Source organism: Neofelis nebulosa, chromosome 2 (genome assembly GCF_028018385.1).
Source record: "Neofelis nebulosa isolate mNeoNeb1 chromosome 2, mNeoNeb1.pri, whole genome shotgun sequence".
Taxonomy (NCBI): Eukaryota; Metazoa; Chordata; class Mammalia; order Carnivora; family Felidae; genus Neofelis; species Neofelis nebulosa.
The window spans coordinates 73,098,786-73,117,627 of record NC_080783.1 but is presented as its reverse complement, the minus strand read 5'-3'; the positions used below and the strand labels follow the sequence as shown (position 1 = coordinate 73,117,627).

Sequence of the window (18,842 nt, the reverse complement as noted above, 5' to 3'; positions counted from 1 at the left end):
TAATGTAAATTTTTAGACAGCAGCCTTATATAAGGCTTGCACAAATCAATTAAAAATCCTGGAGATGTATCATACTTCTTTATAGACAGACAAGCAGATGTATGCAATGCACTGTGCTGTAAAGCCATGCAGCAGTATGTAATATGACAGCAGCCAGTGCTACACTTTATGCATTGCTATGACAACCATATCACAACCAAATCACAATGCGGTGTTAGATGTACAAAAATAAACATACCCATACCATATCTAGTCTATGCCTCTCCAACTCCTGGTAGAAAGAGTTGGCACAACATTATGAAACAGAAATCACAGAGTCATGAAACCAATTTTTAACCCCCCAAAAGACACCAATACCAAAGCAAGGCAATAAACTGTAAGATGAAGGAAAAACTTAAGCAGGAATTAAATTGGAAATTTTTAAGAAAATATTTTGAAGATTGTCCCCAAATCAGATTTAAGAAAAATCACAAAATGTACATTTTGACAATTGCATAACTGTGTGTATACAGACCTGATGCTTCAGAAGAACGGCTTGTTGTCTTCTCATTTCTTTTTCCTTAAAAATAAGAAACTTTTAATATGCAATTTTTAGGGAAGATTTAGAACACAGTACAAATATTAAAAGTTTCTCTTCTGAGGTTCTATAGTCCTCCCTTAGGTCAAACCATATGAAATTGCAAATATTTAATCATTTTTTACTTATGTGGTGGCAATTTCATATGGTTCTACATAATACAGAAAGATTATATGACAAGCAAGGATATTATTATTAGCAAGGATATTATTCAGTAGCCATTTAAACTTAAAATACAATAACCTAATAGCACATTTCAATAGCATATTCACTGAACTGATTAGCTAGATGGTCAGATCATATAAGATACAACTGGCACGTGGACTTTTAAAATTACTTTAATACATTATGTAGTGCAACCTTCAAATCCAGCTGATTAGAACTCTGTCCATTCGGAACATAAATTCCCAAATATACTCTATAATTAAAAGCATCTATATCATTTCTATACACTATCTATTTATGAAAGTAACAAGAGACTAAGAGATCAGTTTCAGATTTTCATGCTCAGCTATAATGCAGGGCACTACCCCAAGGGGGTCAGGCTTAATGCAAACATTCTATGAATATCATCAATTTAAATATTCTTATAAAGGTAAAAATCTACATGATATTAATATCTTTTTTCTAAAGAAAAAAGTAACAGAGTCCATGTAGAAAAGGTAACAAATAGTTCCCTGGCTTTATAAGATATAATTGTGTCTGCTCCTGGAACCAGTAGGGCCTCATTTCACTCAGCAGTCCTTTCAGTAATCAATTATGAGAAAAAGTGGAAGGTGAGGGGTGTAATGTGTATGTTTGTATGTGTGTCTTGGGGAGGGTTGCGGCGGGGGGGGGGGGGTGGCGTTCAACTCTCTAATGCTTGACAACAGAAAATCAAAACCAAAACATTATAGTAATTAACAATGGCTAATTTTATTATTGGTAAGTAACAGTTGCTAAAATTAGATTTTTATTTCTGTAGGCTTCTCACTTTTTAATAGTTAAAATAGTTGCTGGATATTAACCAAGATAAACTTGTAATCTAAGTAGAGAATCAGATTTGGAACACAATTTAAAACATAAACATCAACAACACAAAATAGCTTTGGGAAGATCATTCTGATTCAGCAAAACTATATACAGGTATTATGTAATAGTTTGCATTTCTGATTTGATGTTTGCTACTTAAGTAAGAGCTCAAAGCATCACATAAAACCTGTATAAGGAAATAAAAAAACATACATACAATATACATACAATAAAAGCACACATTATACACATATTGTATCTGTGCTAAACATTTTAAGATAATTATTTTGAGGAGAGCTATTATTTTTGTATAATTAATACTGGTGTAATAGCGTATAGTTTTTATTTTTGAAAAATAAAAACTCTGGTTCTCATCTAAACTAACCTTTATTCGTTTTTCGGCCTCCAATAATTTGGCATTTGCTGCTTCTTCCTTCTTTTTCTTTTTAGCCTGTGCATGCAAAACAGGTCTCAAAGTCATGCAATAGCACCACTACAACTTGAAAATAATCTCAGACTTAAAAATGGAGTTACATGCCTCACAGGTACAAAACAATATGTAACATATATGTAGACAATTACATACCCCCCCACCAGTTAACATTACATTTAACATACTAATCTCATTTTTAATGTATAATTAGCATTAAGATATACAAAAAGTTTTAAAATGTATAAAAGTATGTCAGCTTTTCCTCTTCAAACTCTGTTAAAAGTCTGAAATAACTAAGCATTGATGTTATTTTAACTTAACACTTAAACACAGAAAAAACCATTTTGTAGCATGTATTGTCTTTTTTATAGTTTTTAAAAGTAAAACATGATTGCTGTAGAAAGTTTAGAAAATGGGGTGGATTTTAACTGATAAAAAAGTTACTTAATGAATAAATCAGTAACATAAAAATGCACATGTCCATCCACTTTATTTGAAACTTCTTCAACACTTGAAATGAGATAAATCTGTTCCTCAGATGATTTAAATGACACATTGAATCTCATTTTCCCTAGCTGTGCAATGTGGTTAATTAAAGGTTTTTTTTTTTAAATAGGATGGAAACATATTTCATGAAGCATATTTTGATTATTAAGATTGTGCCATCAAATTTGAGCTTCACAATCTTAAAGTCTTTAACTATCTTGTAGTTTTATAACTATCCACTAGTTATTATCAGTTTACTTTAAGATAAGCATATTTACTATTTGGGAGGTTTTAAAATTAATTTGAAGGCAGTAAGGAAATATCTGTATATTTCTGGATGGAAAAAAACAAACAGAAAACCTCAATTATCTGGGGTCCTCAGAATTGTTTTACATAGCAATAGTTTTCTGAATAGCTGAGAGGTTATAATAATTTTAAACATTAAAAGTTTATTTTTACAATTATGGATGAAAATAATTTTGAGACCTATGCCTGTTTAGACATAGTACCACTAAACATAATTTAGCTTTTTCTTGATGACTCAGGACAATTGTTCTGAACATCAGTTATTATACTACACAGTTCAATAGAGTAATGTATTTTGGCCACTAAGGTGTTGAAAATTGCTTGCTATTCAACTAAAAATTACATGCTGTTGCTAGGTTTTTGAATTCCTATATATGCGGGTTGGAGTTTTGCTGCATTTTTCCCTTGCTGTCTTTTGGCTATTACTTCTGCTGTTGCCAACATATGTCTTTAGCCCTATTCCAGTAGCTTCAGGGGAAGGATATATTAGAAACCAGAAAATCAAGCTAGTTAAACTGTTTCTACATTTAAAATTTACTTTTACTTTTGTAATGTTTTATTTCTAAATTAAAAATAAGTATCTAACTATATGTCCTAATGAGTTTTCTAAAAGTAAAGAATATGAATTTTAGCACATGAACTTTATGACAACTATATTGTCTGCTCAGAGGTTTCCTCTTTATTTTGTCTTATTTTCTGGGTTTTTATTAGACTAATTAGGATTAGATTAGCTTGCTACTTAAATAAGGTTCAGATAAGATCTTACTCTGCGTTACTTTTAAAGAGAATTTCTGATGAATGTATTAATTTGTATGAGTGAGAGACTATGTGGGTAAAATTTTTATTTTTGCAAACTTTAAGATATATTATATCAAATTTAAGAGCTCTACCTCTAGAATTTGCTGGGCTCGAAGTTCTTTTTCCATTCTGATTTGTTGTATTCTTTTAATTTTTTCCTGTAGAAAAAGTTATGATAATTTAAGACAATAAATATGTAGATGAACACATTTAAGCGGAATGAAATTAATTTAAGGTAAGTACACATTTACCAAAGGTTGCCCATGCTGGATCTAAAACTTAATGATTTAGCTTAGCATCATATATATATATATTCATGTCTTACTTAATAGGATTTTACAAAATTTCTCAAAACAATTTATAAAATACAAATTCTAACTAAGTATATAGAAGCCAGGTAAACCAAGGTAATTAAACTCATTTAGCCTGTTTGCAAGCATAAGTAATACCTACTTTGAAATAAATATAGGTCAGAATGATCAGAAAAAATAATACATCAGGAATCAGAAAACTTAAAGCTAGTTCTGAGTTACTGTCATTCATTACATGATCTTGAACATATAACTACTCTTGTATAAAACAGGGAGAAGTGCTTACCCTTTACGCACTATGTCATGACAAAATTACGATTCTTAAAAAAGTGTATAGTGCTATACAATTGTAATAGATTAACAATTTTTTCCATACCATAATTTCTTATTTCACATAGTGAATAACATAACATCACATTACAATAAGCTAAATTCAGCAGTAATCTAACATTATTTTAAAATGGGTCAACTACAATTTAACATTGTAAGGAATAATTCACACAACATACTAGGTATTCACATTGCCTAAATTTAATGTTCTAGTTATTGTTTTAGAATTCAGTGATCATGTAAATTTTGATAAGAATTTTATAGCTGATTTAAAAATGATGCCATATGCTATAAGCACATTGTTAACAATTTCATGTTCATAAATCCCTTTGAAATTCCCAAATTGGCACTGATAAGAATACGTAGTTTAAAAAAACCCAAAAAAACCCAAAAAAAAAACCCCACCAACCCCAACTGTCCTGCTTGCAAATTGCACTGTTCCTAGGATTTCTAGAACCAACCCATTTTACACTGCTTTCTATTACAATACCTACTCCTATCTCCAGATGCTAGTGTACCTTTTGAAGCTATGCTTTAACATGTTGTTTTTTTATTAAATTTCTTTTCTTTTTTAAAAAATTTTATTTAATTTATTTTTTTAACTTATGTCCAAGTTAGCATAGTGCAACAATGATTTCAGGAGTAGATTCCTTAATGCCCCTTACCCATTTAGCCCATCCCCCCTCCCACAACCCCTCCAGTAACCCTCAGTTTGTTCTCCATATTTATGAGTCTCTTCTGTTTTGTCCCCTTCCCTGTTTTTATATTATTTTTGTTACCCTTCCCTTATGTTCACCTGTTTTGTCTCTTAAACCCCTCATATGAGTGAAGTCATATGATTTTTGTCTTTCTCTAATTTCGCTTAGCATAATACCCTCTAGTTCCATCCACATAGTTGTGAATGGCTGCTTTAACATGTTTTTAAACTTACTGCTGTTTTTCCTCATACTAATGTTATTGATTCCCTGCAGGGCTCTCTACTGCAGGAAAAGGAGATTTCTGAAATTACTGTTCTGATTTTAGAAGACTGATCGATCACATTCCATAATTTTGTTTTTGGTGATCCTACTTGGTATTGAATATTAATTATAGCTTGCCAAACATAAAAACCCAAGAGTATCTTTTATTTCATTCCAGTCTTAGAGAAGGCTGTACTTGATCCACACTTGATATATTTATTTAGTTTAGAACTTGAGACCCAAGTAAAGCACACTTGTGATTTAATTTTCGTGCTCTTGTTAATCATAAGGTTATAAAATGGTATATTCTCAAGTCGGCAAAAGTGATTTATTATTTTCTTAGGCACAGAGATAGGTATGGAATCTTGGGCTTAAGTTCAACTCAGAGCTTTATCTTAGCTGTCCAAGTGATTCATATATATGTACATATATTTGGTAGTGCTGTCATTAGCATTAGCAGAGATAAACCTTGTTTATAAATTATTATAAGTTCACCTTATAATATTGAGTACCCAATCACTGAACTGGGCACTTTACTTAAAATATCTTAATGATCATTGAAAAAAAAAAACCACATGGGGAGCCTGGGTGGCTCAGTCGGTTGAGCGGCTGACTTTGGCTCAGGTCATGATCTTGTGGTCCGTGAGTTTGAGCCCCGCGTCAGGCTCTGTGCTGACAGATCAGAGCCTGGAGCCTGTTTTGGATTCTGTGTCTCCCTCTCTCTGACCCTCCCCCATTCATGCTCTGTCTCTCTGTCTCAAAAATGAATAAACGTTAAAAAAAATTTTTAAACACCCACAAAAACAAACAAACAAAAAACAACGGGGCGCCTGGGTGACTTGGTCAGTTAAGCATCTGACTTCTGCTCAGGTCATGATCTCACGGTTCATGGGTTCGAGCCCCACATTGGGCTCTGGGATGACAACTCAGAGTCTGGATCCTGATTCAAATTCTTTGTCACCCTCTCTCTCCCTCTCCCCTGCTCACTCTCTCTCTCTCTGTCTTTCAAAAATAAATAAATGTAAAAATATTTTAAAAAAACAAAAACAAAAACACAGGAGTTGAGGTTATCTTTTTTTTTTTTTTTTTTAACCTAAGAGAAAATTGAAATTGCTGGAGGGTAAATATTTTGCCTAACATCAAATACTAAATATAGAGACCTGGTTAGATTCCAATGCTTTTGCTCCTTCTGCTTCATAATAATGCTTCTGCAAGTCTCTTGAAAATTGCTTTGAGGACTATATGCTGATATATAGGGGCCTACTAGGTGGAATAAAGAATCCAGACGATAAGAAGCATGTGATACCATTTAATCCTAGATCTAATGCTGACTTTAAAATAGGCATTGTGACTATGTGAGTAAACCCATGCTAGACTTTGATTCACCCTGTTGGCAACAACGAATAAGTCAAGTGGTATTAAAAGACTAGCCTCAGACAAATATCTTGATGAATATCTAAGATTAGTTCATTTGTATTCATGTTGCTGGAACCTTGGGACCCCAATGCTTTTTTGATGAGCAGCAAAAACTATGTAGGCTTAAGGTGTAGCCACTTTAAGAGCTTAGGAACACAAAACTGAACTTCAGAGGCTGATGAAATCTGGTGCGTCTCTAGGCATTAGGAAATAGGATAAGCTGTAAAAAATTAGTATTTCACTTAAAATAAAATATAGACTATTTTTACATATACATGGAATATACAATAAATATTTATGTTATTTTGATATATATATATATATATATATATATATATATATATATATATATATATATATATATATATACAGTGCCTTTAGCAGTCACAATCAACAAACTAAGGAATGAATCTGAGTTTACAATTGACCACATTACAGTGAGGAGTATACCATATAGTCTGGTGTTTGCTATCTGTCTCTTAAAAAGTGAACATCTGTTTGTGCCAGGCATTGTGGTATATACGCTACATTCCAAGATCTCGTTTAATCATTAGATAATGAGGTTATTTCCTTTTACCATGGAGGAAATAGAGACAAAGAGGATAATTCATCTAAGATGACAAAAATATTAAGCAGCAGAGCCCATATTCAACTCTTGGCTGCCTGACTACAGACTAAGTTCTGACTCCCCATTCCACATCAACTCTCTCTAATCCCACATCACATCCAACCCAAGCCATTTATTTAGCAGCTATTTATATAATAACACAATTTACTTCGTTTCATACTCAGAAAAAACTACTTGCTGTTCAAAATATTAAATGAATAGTAGTTCCCTCATTTCCTTTCTGCTTTAATGATTATACGAATACATGGAGATGGGAGAGTAGCTCACACCCTCACATCTTAAATGCTCAATATCTTGTCATGCCATTGCATGAATTCTTAATTCACTTATAAAAATTTAAAAATCATTTCACCTACCTGTACTTAATTTTGAAAACTACATAGGGGAGAGAGATTATAGATAGAAGATAGAATGTTGGATATGTTGAAATAGTGCATTCTTGGTTTTATTTTTTTTGTGTTTTTTTTTTTTTTTTTTGCACTAAGAATATTTAAGCATTCAGAAGCAGTGGACACAAACCTTATTCTATAAACTTGAATTTAACTTTCTATGTATATTTTATGTATTTCAGAAGAAGAAGCTTCTCTTACTAAAATCTAAACATTGAAGCAATAGCCTTCATTTATTGATAATTAATTTTAAAAGTTTGAAAGCTGTTCAGATGTCAACCTATATTCAAAGTCTATCAGGATATTAAAAATACTTATACAAATCTACTATTTGGTAAGCTTTAAAAACTTGGAAGTATGAGACTTGGTTCAAAAATGAGGTGAATTTTAATTAATGCAAGATGACAACTTTCTAAGTAAGATCCATAATATTAATGTGAAATGTGGTTATTTCAGAAATCAAGATGAAAATAATGTACATATCTACATATGCCAATAAAGCCTCAATATAACACTTGTGCTTTAAAAATCAGTTCTAATGCATAAACGTACCTGTTGTTTCATAATCTTTATTTGTTCTTTTTGCTTTCTCTTCTCCTCAGCAGCCATTATTGCTGTGGTAAAAACCGAAGCACAGATATTATCAGCAAGGAAACAAAGAGGAGAAACTTCTTATGAATTCCCCAACACTCACTCTTGATGTTTATGTTTTCATTTAAATCACCTACCTTGTTGTTTTTTAGCTTCTTTGGCAACCCGAGCCTGTTCCTGCTTTTGAAGTTTTCTCAAAAGCTTTATTTGCGCTGCTTGTCTGGCTATTTCTGAAAAACACAACATTTCAAAAAATATTATTAACAACTTGACATAACTGTTAACCTAGAAACAATGACTGTGTGAAACTGGTATCGTCATGAAGGACATAATTTTTAAGAAAATCGCCTAAGGTTAGATACCAACTGAGAGAATGGTGTGGCAGCAAATTTCATGTTTATTTCCCCTAGAAACTGCTAAATTATTTCACCAAAGAAGATCCCACACACAGAACTACACAAAAATGATACTTCTTTTAATTCTCTTCACAAAGGGTAATCTGAGCACATCGGTTTTTGGGTTTGTTTTTTTTTTTTTCACATTTTGTGTAATCCCCACTTCGTAGGAAAGTAGTAGCTAGTATGCAAAAATAGTGCTTTAGCTTTGGTCTTAAAAATAACAAAATACATGAAAAGGAAAAAGGACTCAAAATAGAACAAATGCAAAGCCTCCAAAACTCAGTATCACAATCAGCTATATAAATGGTAGTTTCTGAATCCAGTGACATTTTCATTTATGAAGAAGAGGGTCTAAATCTCCTAAATAAAGAGTACAGAATGTCAAGGAGTTTTATTTATTTTTTTATTTAAAAAATTTTTTTTTAATGTTTATTTATTTTTGAGACAGAGAGAGACAGAGCATGAACGGGGGAGGGTCAGAGAGAGGGAGACACAGAATCTGAAACAGGCTCCAGGCTCTGAGCTGTCAGCACAGAGCCCGACGCGGGGCTCGAACTCACGGACCGCGAGATCATGACCTGAGCCGAAGTTGGCCGCTCAACCGACTGAGCCACCCAGGGGCCCCGGTCAAGGAGTTTTAAAGACAACTTAGTTCTCATAATTTTTAAGGACAAATGCATGAAACTGGGATAGACTGACATCTATAGTCAGTCTATATAGTGGAGTGGCCCCAACTATTCATTCTTCTTTCTTCCAAGTCATCTGCAATGTGACTTTGCAGTTCCTCTCATCAAGAGGTGACATATATTTATCTTCTTGTCCCTTGATTCTGAGTTCAGACATGTGATCTTCACTAGCTAATAGGATGTTAGCAGTTGTGATACACAAAGAAGGTTGAAAATATACTTGTACTATTTCTATTTCTTCGCTTGTGCCTTGCTTGCCCTTTACTATAAAGACATGATTGGGCGAGGCTGCTGAAGGTTGGGACACATGGAGTCAGAGGACTTCATGTGTGTGAAAACACCCAGCCAAGATCAGCAGAGCTGCCTAACTTACCTCCAGCTGCTTTGATCTGCACAACAATTAATGCTTAGTGTTATAAATCACTGAAATTGTGTGGTTGGTTGTTTTCCAACATTACTATGGCAACAGGTAACTGACATGGAAAGCATGTCATGCTTTCTTCTGCTGGCAAACCTGGTTAGCATATTTTTAACTATAAAAGTGCTGTATGGGGCACCTGGGTGGCTCAGTCGGTTGAGCATCCAACTTGGGCTCAGGTCATGATCTCGCGGTTCGTGAGTTCGGGCCCCGCATTGGGCTCTGTGCTGACAGCTCAGAGCCTGGAGCCTGTTTCAGATTTTGTGTCTCCCTCTCTCTCTCTGACCCTTCCCCGTTCATGCTCTGTCTCTCTCTGTCTCAAAAATAAATAAACATTAAAAATAAATAAATAAATAAATAATAAAGTGCTGTATCATAGTATCACTCATAAAATACCACCTTACATTAGACATTATTTTAAACTTTGTAGCAGATAAGTTTTAAGAAATCTATATATTATATTGAATAATGAATATTAATTACTTGAGTTCTAATTTTTTCCACCATTTATTGAACTGCTGTATTAAATTTACATAAACTTATTTGATCTTCATAACAATATTATGAGATAGGCAACATTATGCCCAGTTTACAAAAGAAATAACTAAGGCTCACAAAGGTTAAATAACAAAGCCAAGATATAAACCCAAGTCTTTCTGACTTCACAGTCTTTATGATCCTAGTTCTAAAAACCTTTAAGAAAAGTTGAGTGCCTTGAGATTTTAGGTAAGAACTTAACCCTCTGTCCTGTAACAGCAGAAGTGACATTGGTTACTATGGTTGATTTTCTATTAATAAGACTTTAAAACAGGGGAGGGGATGTAAAGGGTCTAACTTTATCTAGTAAACTGGAAGGGTTAATGGAAGATGATGCTAAAATATATCTCCAATCCTCCAATAACTCATAAATAACTTTTGAAATATTAATTTGAAAAAGATCTTTTAAGGATTAAGAAATTACCTATCCATTTAAAGATAAAAGTTTACTTTTGAAATAGTTTATTTTCACACAGAATTAGGAATATTTTAGATACACCACATTTCTTTGGTTCTAAGATGCAATTTTTTAATTTTTTTTTTTTCAACGTTTATTTATTTATTTTTGGGACAGAGAGAGACAGAGCATGAACGGGGGAGGGACAGAGAGAGAGGGAGACACAGAATCGGAAACAGGCTCCAGGCTCCGAGCCATCAGCCCAGAGCCTGACGCGGGGCTCGAACTCACGGACCGCGAGATCGTGACCTGGCTGAAGTCGGACGCTTAACCGACTGCGCCACCCAGGCGCCCCTAAGATGCAATTTTTAAACACACTCTAAAATCAGAATATGTGTGACAATTGGCAGTACTTTGCTTTTGTAGTGGTACATCTTGAAATAATGGTACATTGCAATGACTATGGCATCTCAGATTCTATGACATATGAAAGGGAGAGGTACTATTTCATATCTTAGAAAATTTAAAGTATTAATAGTTTTGGCAGGTTTCTTTATTAGGTCAATAGTCCTTTTCATATCAAAACTGCCAGATTCTTATCTTTATTTTCTAGAGAAATTAGAGAACTCTCATGTCATAATGCTTGGGTGTACATTCAAAATTTGCATTTACTTTTGCTGTTCTGAACTTTACTTCAAATTAAGTCCAGTATTTCAGTTTAGGTGAGGCCTAGTAGGATAATATGACAGAAACTTCTAGAATACCTTCAAATAACCCCCTCAACCTGTTAATGTAGAAGCCTTTCAGAAATAAAAGGAGTGATAAAGTGATTCATTCCTTTCTTCCCAAGAAAAAAATATGCATATTTTACCATATATGCTGGTAAATATTAATAATTTACTTTTAAATATTTAACATTTATATACATGTTGAGGAAAAAACATATACATCATCTTGTGAAAGGTAACAGAATTTGCAAAATGCAACATAATACAAGGGAGACTTATGTAACAGAATACAAACCAATTTGAAATCTCAAGGGAGAAAAAAAAATTTGGGTAAAAGTTAAATAATTGCCTTTTATTTTCTTAAAATAAAATTTAGTTAATTTTCCATATATAAAGCTGCCATTTTAGATACTAAGTATTAATAGTATTTGCAGTAGATATTCAAGACATGCATGAAGAGCCCATGCTTTGGGTATCCGTTAATTTCAAGCTTTCTTATTTTATGCAAATAATGCACACTCATCACTTATACATTCATCAGAAGAGTCAGTGGTTTATTGACAATGTTAATTTTAAAAACCCATCATTTATAGCTGTATCTCTTAATATATTAACTTTTTATCAACGTTCACTAATAACTATTTAGGGGAGATAAAAATCATAACAGAAACCAAATAAAATAACATAAAAAATTTTCACTCTTGGGGCTCCTGACTGGCTCAGTCAGAATAGCATGTGACTCCTGACCTTGGGGCATGAGTTTGAGGCCAACATTGGGTATAGAGATTACATACATACATACATACATATATACATAAACAAGCAAATCAAAAAAATTCATTAACATACAAGAGAGAAAAACTTATATGACATTAAGTTACATGCCAGATAGTTAATTTACATGCCATCAGTGGAACTATGAATCAGCGCAACCTTTTTGGAGACAATATTTGCCTGCTAGCTTCCAAAACTGAAAATGCACATACCCTTTGATTCTCTCTACAATTTTATACTATGAAATAGCCATACCTATAGAAGGATATGAATAAATGTGTAATATGTGTTTATTGCAGGACCATTTGTGGTAGCAATGATTGGGAAGCAGCTCAAATAGTCATCAAAAGAGACTGATTAACTGAAGTAATGGTAGAGCCATATGTGGCATCACTTTACTATTCAGCTAGTAAAAGCCTAAGGTTGATTTTTAAGTGCAGATATAGAAATATGTTCGAGATAAATTAGGTGGAATAAATTAAGTGGATAAATTAAGCAAGTTGAATAGGATGTACATAAGCCCATCTATTTTACAAATGAAAAGATATATATGATACAATATATTACATATGTATATGTACACATATATTGTGTCACATGACTGTGTGTATGTAGGAGTGTGAATACACATTTCTGGATGGATTTATAAAACACTGTTAATAATGATGCCGCTCATGAGTGTCTTTTATTTTAAAGTGAGTGAGAACGAGTGTCTTATTTGTAAAGCATTCTATTCTTTGAGTTTTGTTGTGGGTGTTTATTTTATAATAAAAACAAAACAGCTCCAAAGAAGTCAATATTATGATAGTGTTTACAATAAAGAGAAATAAGTCAAGCTTTTCTTCCGGAAAAAAAAAAAAAAAACCATGCAAAGAAGTAAAATCCTGTTAGTCTTTCAAGTCAATTTTTATTATTAAGCATTTATTTTATATTGATTTATATGTTTTTATATATGCTTGTGAATATAAGACACCAATACATCTCTTTTGATGTATATTCAGATAGCCTTAAGAGGCTTCACATTTGTACCTAGTTACTCAAACTCATATAGAACTCTTTTATTTTAGTCAGCTTTCTGTGTCAGACATAGCATGGTAACTTCATGTTGATAATTTATGTGTAGCTTTCAGTTACAATACATCTGAGGTTATTATGAGCACTTTGTGCTTGAAAAGTAACACTTTCTGGTGATCTTAAAATAAATTATGATTTAAATCTATTAGTTGGCCATTTTGAAAATATATGTGATATATCCAGACTACAAAGAACCCAAACTAAAAAGACTGGGGTTACTTACCAGTAATTGGAGTTCTCTGACTGAAAATTTACTCCACAGATCCACATATTTTGGAGTTATTCCCTTGTACCACCTCAAGGAATCGGGAGCTGTTAAAATGAGAATTTCCAGAAGGTTGGCACCACCTTAAGGCATGTGCCAAGTGCTGGGTGATTCCCTTTCTGTGCAAGCCTTGAAAGCTTATCCCCCACCTTTGTAATTCTAAACACACAAGATCTGATGTGTTTATGAGTATGGCTCTTGAAAGGAGCTTACCTAATCAAAGAACTCCAGTTACCAGTGAGATTCCTTATTTTCTCATTTTTATTCTAACACAAATATCTACTTTTCAGAAAGTGAGAGCAGTATCATTCATATTCAAAAACATAAGAAATGCGGAGACATATTAGTATGATCATTACAGTGTCATTCTATCTCTTACCTTGAGCTTGCAGTTTTCTTAGCAATTTGGCATCTGTGTTGTCTAGAAACTCAGCACTTCCCACGTTTGGAGGCCGACCCTTCCGACGTCTCATCCTGGATTCCTCTCTTGCTCGCTGTCTATCTGGATTTGGTGGTCTTCCTCTACGGCCTTCCATTGCCCTGATACGGGGAATGACATCCTCTTCTTTCAAAAGACACCACTGCATTCCCTTTTAATTAACATTTTACAGAAATAATATATTAAAAGAAAAATAAACACAAGTGATCAACATGTCAGAAAATTCTATGTAAATTCAGATATTCTGAAATTTATAAAGCTAGTATAAAGCTTAGAAATTTTAATTTTTAATTAAATTTATATCTATAATTGTTCATGGCCTTTGGCATATCTTTGGTTTTCTTACTTTAATGACTTCAACTTTAAATAGAGATCTAGATCTATAAAAATATATTTATAAACACATGTATCCATAAACCCATAAATAGAGATATACCAATCACATTTCCAAACTATAATGACCATAAAGTTGGCAGATATTTGAAAATATTAGTTGTGTGATGACACCCCTATGGATTGTTTTCATGTATTATCAGTTCAACCAAGCATGAAGCTATCCAAATAACTGAAGGAAGTTTCTCTTTATAGATATATTACAGGGATGCCTGGGTGGCTCAGTTGATTAAGTGTCCTTAAGTGTCTGACTTCAGCTCAGGTCATGATCTCATGGTCCATGGGCTCGAGCCCCAGTTGGGCTCTGTGCGACAGTTAGGAGCCTGGAGCCTGCTTCAGATTCTGTGTCTCCCTCTCTTTCTGCCCCCCCCCCCAACTCCATCATGCTCTGTCTCTCAAAAATGAATAAACATTAAACAAACAAAAAAAAGAAATATTACAGATAATAAATCAAGAAGGAATGTAAGAGTTAGAATACCAGCATTGTGTAATACCTGATGAATTCAGGGATCTAAGCATTGAACCTGAATGGTTGTCAATCACCAGAAAGAGAGACCACTAGGTAAACATCAGCCCTCTAATGGGGGTTCACTCCATCATCTATAAATTCATCTTGCCCTCTACCAAATGAATCAAACCTAAATGTGATGAGGTTTCTGGACCTAATTACTATAACTTTACAGGAAAAATAGGATAAGAAGTGTATGTTAAACTACATAGCAAAATTCAGTCTGTAGGAAATTCTACAAATTACTCAGGTTTTTTTGAGAAATAAATTTTAAGGAAAAAAAACTGTAAGATTAAAGGAGACTTAAAAGATGTATCAAATACATTTTATCTAAATATTGATTCAAATATAAAACCTTCAGAAAATTAGAATAATTAAAGAACTGAAACTGTGAACAATGCCTAACATTTGATGGTATCCAGAAATCATAATTTTAAAGTGTGATAATGGTACTCTTGTAGAAAACAAGAGTCCTTATCTTCTAGAGATACATATTGAATATTTTACAGATAAAACAAGACGTGTAAGATTTGCTTCAGCAAATGGAAAAGTAGAAGCAGATGGGGACATATGTAAAACAATACTGGCTATATGATTTCTAAAGCTGATGATGGGTACATCGTATATATTACATATTTGAGATTTCCCATTATAAGTCACCAAGAGAAACACATAAACTACCATAATGCTAATGCATTATAGGAATAATCCTGCTCAGTGCATAGATACAATCTGAGTCTGGTTTTTATTATCCTCAATATGTCAATCAAAACAAATACACTGTTATATTACCTTCTTATTGTCTAAAGTAATACGTTCAGATAGAAGAATGGCACCCTTTCAAAATAGTTTTATTTCTTACTTCTTCTTTAAAAACATTTATTTTGAGAAAGAGAGAGAGAGAGAGAGAGAGTGTGTGTGTGTGTGTGTGTGTGTGTGTGTAAGGGGCAGAGGGAGAGTATGAGAGAATCTCAAGCAGGCTCTGTGCTGTCAGCACAGCCGAAGATCATGACCTGAGCTGAAATCAAGAGTTGAACACTTGACCAACTGAGCCATTCAGGTGCCCCTGTTATGTAATTTTTTAAGAGATAATTTCTCTAGGGGCGCTTGGATGGCTCAGTCAGTTAAGCTCTGACTTTGGCTCAGGTCATGATCTCACAGTTTGTGGGTTCAGAGTTCCACATCAGGCTCTGCACTGACAGTGTGGAGCCTGCTTAGGATTCTCTCTCCCCCCCTCTCTGCTCTGCCCCCACTTGCACATGCTCTCTCCCTCTCTCTCAAAATAAATAAATAAACGTAAAGAGAGAGAGATAATTCCTTTAATATGAAGGTTAAGGAAATTTTCAAAATGTGCTTTCTTCTTAAAAGAATGTTAAACTAGGAATTTAGCTTGAACCACTGTAGTCAGTTCTGCAACCAAAAACAATAAAAAGTTGTTACTTTTTATTCCATAATTTCTAATCTGGGGCAAGAAATCTTGATTATCTCATTCAATGGGCATTAAAAATACAAATACTACTCCTGCTACCATCCTGGATGAAAGTTACATCCCACATTGCAAGCACTGTGCTTTGTTCCAGGCATTTTCAATACATTAATGTTCACAACACTTCTAATATGGTGGGTTTTATTGTTCCAACATTACAACTGAGGGAATTCACACCCAGTAAGGTTAAATAATTTCCTGAGGTACAGAGGCAACAAGGAATAGAACTGTATTTTGAACCTAGGACTATCTCACTCTAAAACCTGGGCTCTTAACCTCTACATGTAATTGATTGATGTTACAAAGATGTTTTTATATTTGATAAGTGACTGACAACAATATTCAGCTACAAAAGCATGCATGTCCAAGATTGTGTCACAGAAGAATTGTGTCAAAAAACCCAAATGCATATAACCCATATTTGTATGTTAAAAATAATATCTATACTAATTATTTGCAGTAATTCTCATGTGAAAAATAATTTTAAAAAATCTTTTTTAATGTTTATTTTTAGAGAGAGAGAGAGACAGCAAGTGAGTGGGGAGGGGCAGAGAGAGAGGGACACATAGAATCTGAAACAGGCTCCAGGCTCTGAGCTGTCAGCACAGAGCCCGATGTGGGGCTTGAACTCACGGACCTCAAGATCATGACATGAGCCGAAGTTGGATGCTTAACCAACTGAGCCACCCAGGCACCCCTAATTTTACAAAGTAATTCTGAAGGAAGTAAACATTTTTTCCTCAGATTTCAAATGAAGTCAATAGGAACAACAGTTCTATGAACTGCATTTTAATGCCACAAACCACTGAGAAGAAAGTCATCAAAACAGTTTTATGTTTACCAGTATGGGAAGCTTTTGATTCGTTTAGATTTTCATTTTTCTGTTATGCTTTTAGGCACCAAGGCAGTATGCATCACATAAATTGAAAAATAGAGAAGTGACATTTGTGACACTTGGAGAAGAGAGAGACTAATAAAAGAGTCTGTAAAGGAATCTACATTCAGTTTTTAAACTATCTTATTAATCATAAAGTCAACTTAAGCCAAAATTTAAAGGGTTTTATCAATTTATTTTTTTATTCAGTTACAATTTTTACATAGTTATGTTTTATTCAGCTAGGAAAACATACCTACGTCAAGAAAGGAATAGATTATGTTGGTGTCCAAAATTTACCAAATATAGTGACATTTTCATTTACATTTTTGCCCTCGGAATTTATAAAGTAAATACTTGTTAAGGGAACTGCATATATTGTGCTACATATACAGTCTTCTGACTCCTGGGTTTCAGAAAACGAGAAATAGACTGTAAGGAAAACCTGAAGCTTAAAATACATCCTTAATTCATGGAGTAGTCAAAATAAGTGAGAAGGAAAAAGAAAAAGTATTTTTCTCGATGAATGTTTCTTTAGAAAAAGGAAACAGAATTTATATCACTTGATTCATATGCTATAAGCTTTTTTGTCAATAAAAAATTATGCATCAAGAGAGTTAGCGTATTATTTTTTCTTAATTTCTAAGACTAACATAGTAAATGGCTCCTGAAAATAATCTTTCTTGACTAAGACACGGATACAAAGAAAATGGATACAAAGAAAACAGATGATCAACACGATGGGGATGGTGACAGATTGCCTATTTTACATTATTCTGCTTTCAAGAGTTACTAATTTCAAACTTTAGCAGTAACACCTTCATTTCTATAAATACTACAGAGAGAAGAAAAAAGATTTATGTTTTATTTCAGAAGACTAAACAAAATAATAAGCATACTACACCATATTGTCTGCAATGCACTATAAAAGTAAAATATAAGACTGTAAGGTTTTGGGGTGCCTGGGTGGCTCAGTTGGTTAAGCATCTGACTTCGGTTCAGGTCATTATCTCACAGTTCGTGGTCAGGCTCTGTGCTGACAGCTCGGAGCCTGAAGCCTGCTTCCGATTCTGTGTCTCCCTCTCTCTCTGGCCCTCCCCTGCTCATGCTCTGTCTCACTCTTTCTCTCAAAAATAAATAAACATTAAAAATTTTTTTTTAAAAAGGCTGTAAGGTTTTATAAACTTGTGTTGAGGCACCTATTTTGTACAAGACATAACAGTCTCTAAAGGTAAATGAGAATCTTCTAATGTACCGTGCTGAGTTGTAATAAATTTGAAAAAGGGTTTAGAGGTTGGGACAAGAAGTTGTCGGAATTGTCCACTTAAAAAAAATAATGATGGTCTGAATTAGGGCTTGAGAATTAGAGTTGGAAAGAAAGGTGACTACATTGGTCTTTCAGGAGGGAGGACTACCTGTATATGAAAGAGAAAAGTCTGAATGGAGACCAGAGAGGTGATTAAAGTTGGGAGGGGTCTCTAGGTAACATGGAAAAGGGAAATGATAGTGAGGCTTTTTTCATCCTGAACAAACTGAAGATACAGGATGAAAAAATACTTGAGAAAACCTGCAAATAAAATCATTACTCTCAGGTATTTTACATCTTAAAAACTAAATAGAGCTTAAAAAA

At 33.6% G+C, this 18,842-nt stretch overlaps 1 protein-coding gene across 20 annotated transcripts in view; it reads right to left on the bottom strand.

Annotated features, from left to right (window-relative positions):
- Positions 1-18,842, bottom strand: part of BAZ2B (bromodomain adjacent to zinc finger domain 2B) — a 321,736-nt gene that overhangs the window by 62,429 nt on the left and 240,465 nt on the right. For 11 of the 20 annotated variants that reach the window (XM_058694256.1, XM_058694274.1, XM_058694265.1 and 8 more), the window contains 7 exons: positions 13,892-14,102; positions 8,373-8,465; positions 8,197-8,258; positions 3,704-3,769; positions 1,974-2,039; positions 515-559; positions 239-271 (listed from right to left, as the gene is read on the bottom strand). In XM_058694256.1, coding sequence (XP_058550239.1) covers positions 239-271; positions 515-559; positions 1,974-2,039; positions 3,704-3,769; positions 8,197-8,258; positions 8,373-8,465; positions 13,892-14,102 — 576 coding nt within the window. The remainder of the gene's footprint in view (positions 1-238; positions 272-514; positions 560-1,973; positions 2,040-3,703; positions 3,770-8,196; positions 8,259-8,372; positions 8,466-13,891; positions 14,103-18,842) is intronic. The other 9 variants (XM_058694238.1, XM_058694318.1, XM_058694356.1 and 6 more) reach the window with 2 other exon arrangements.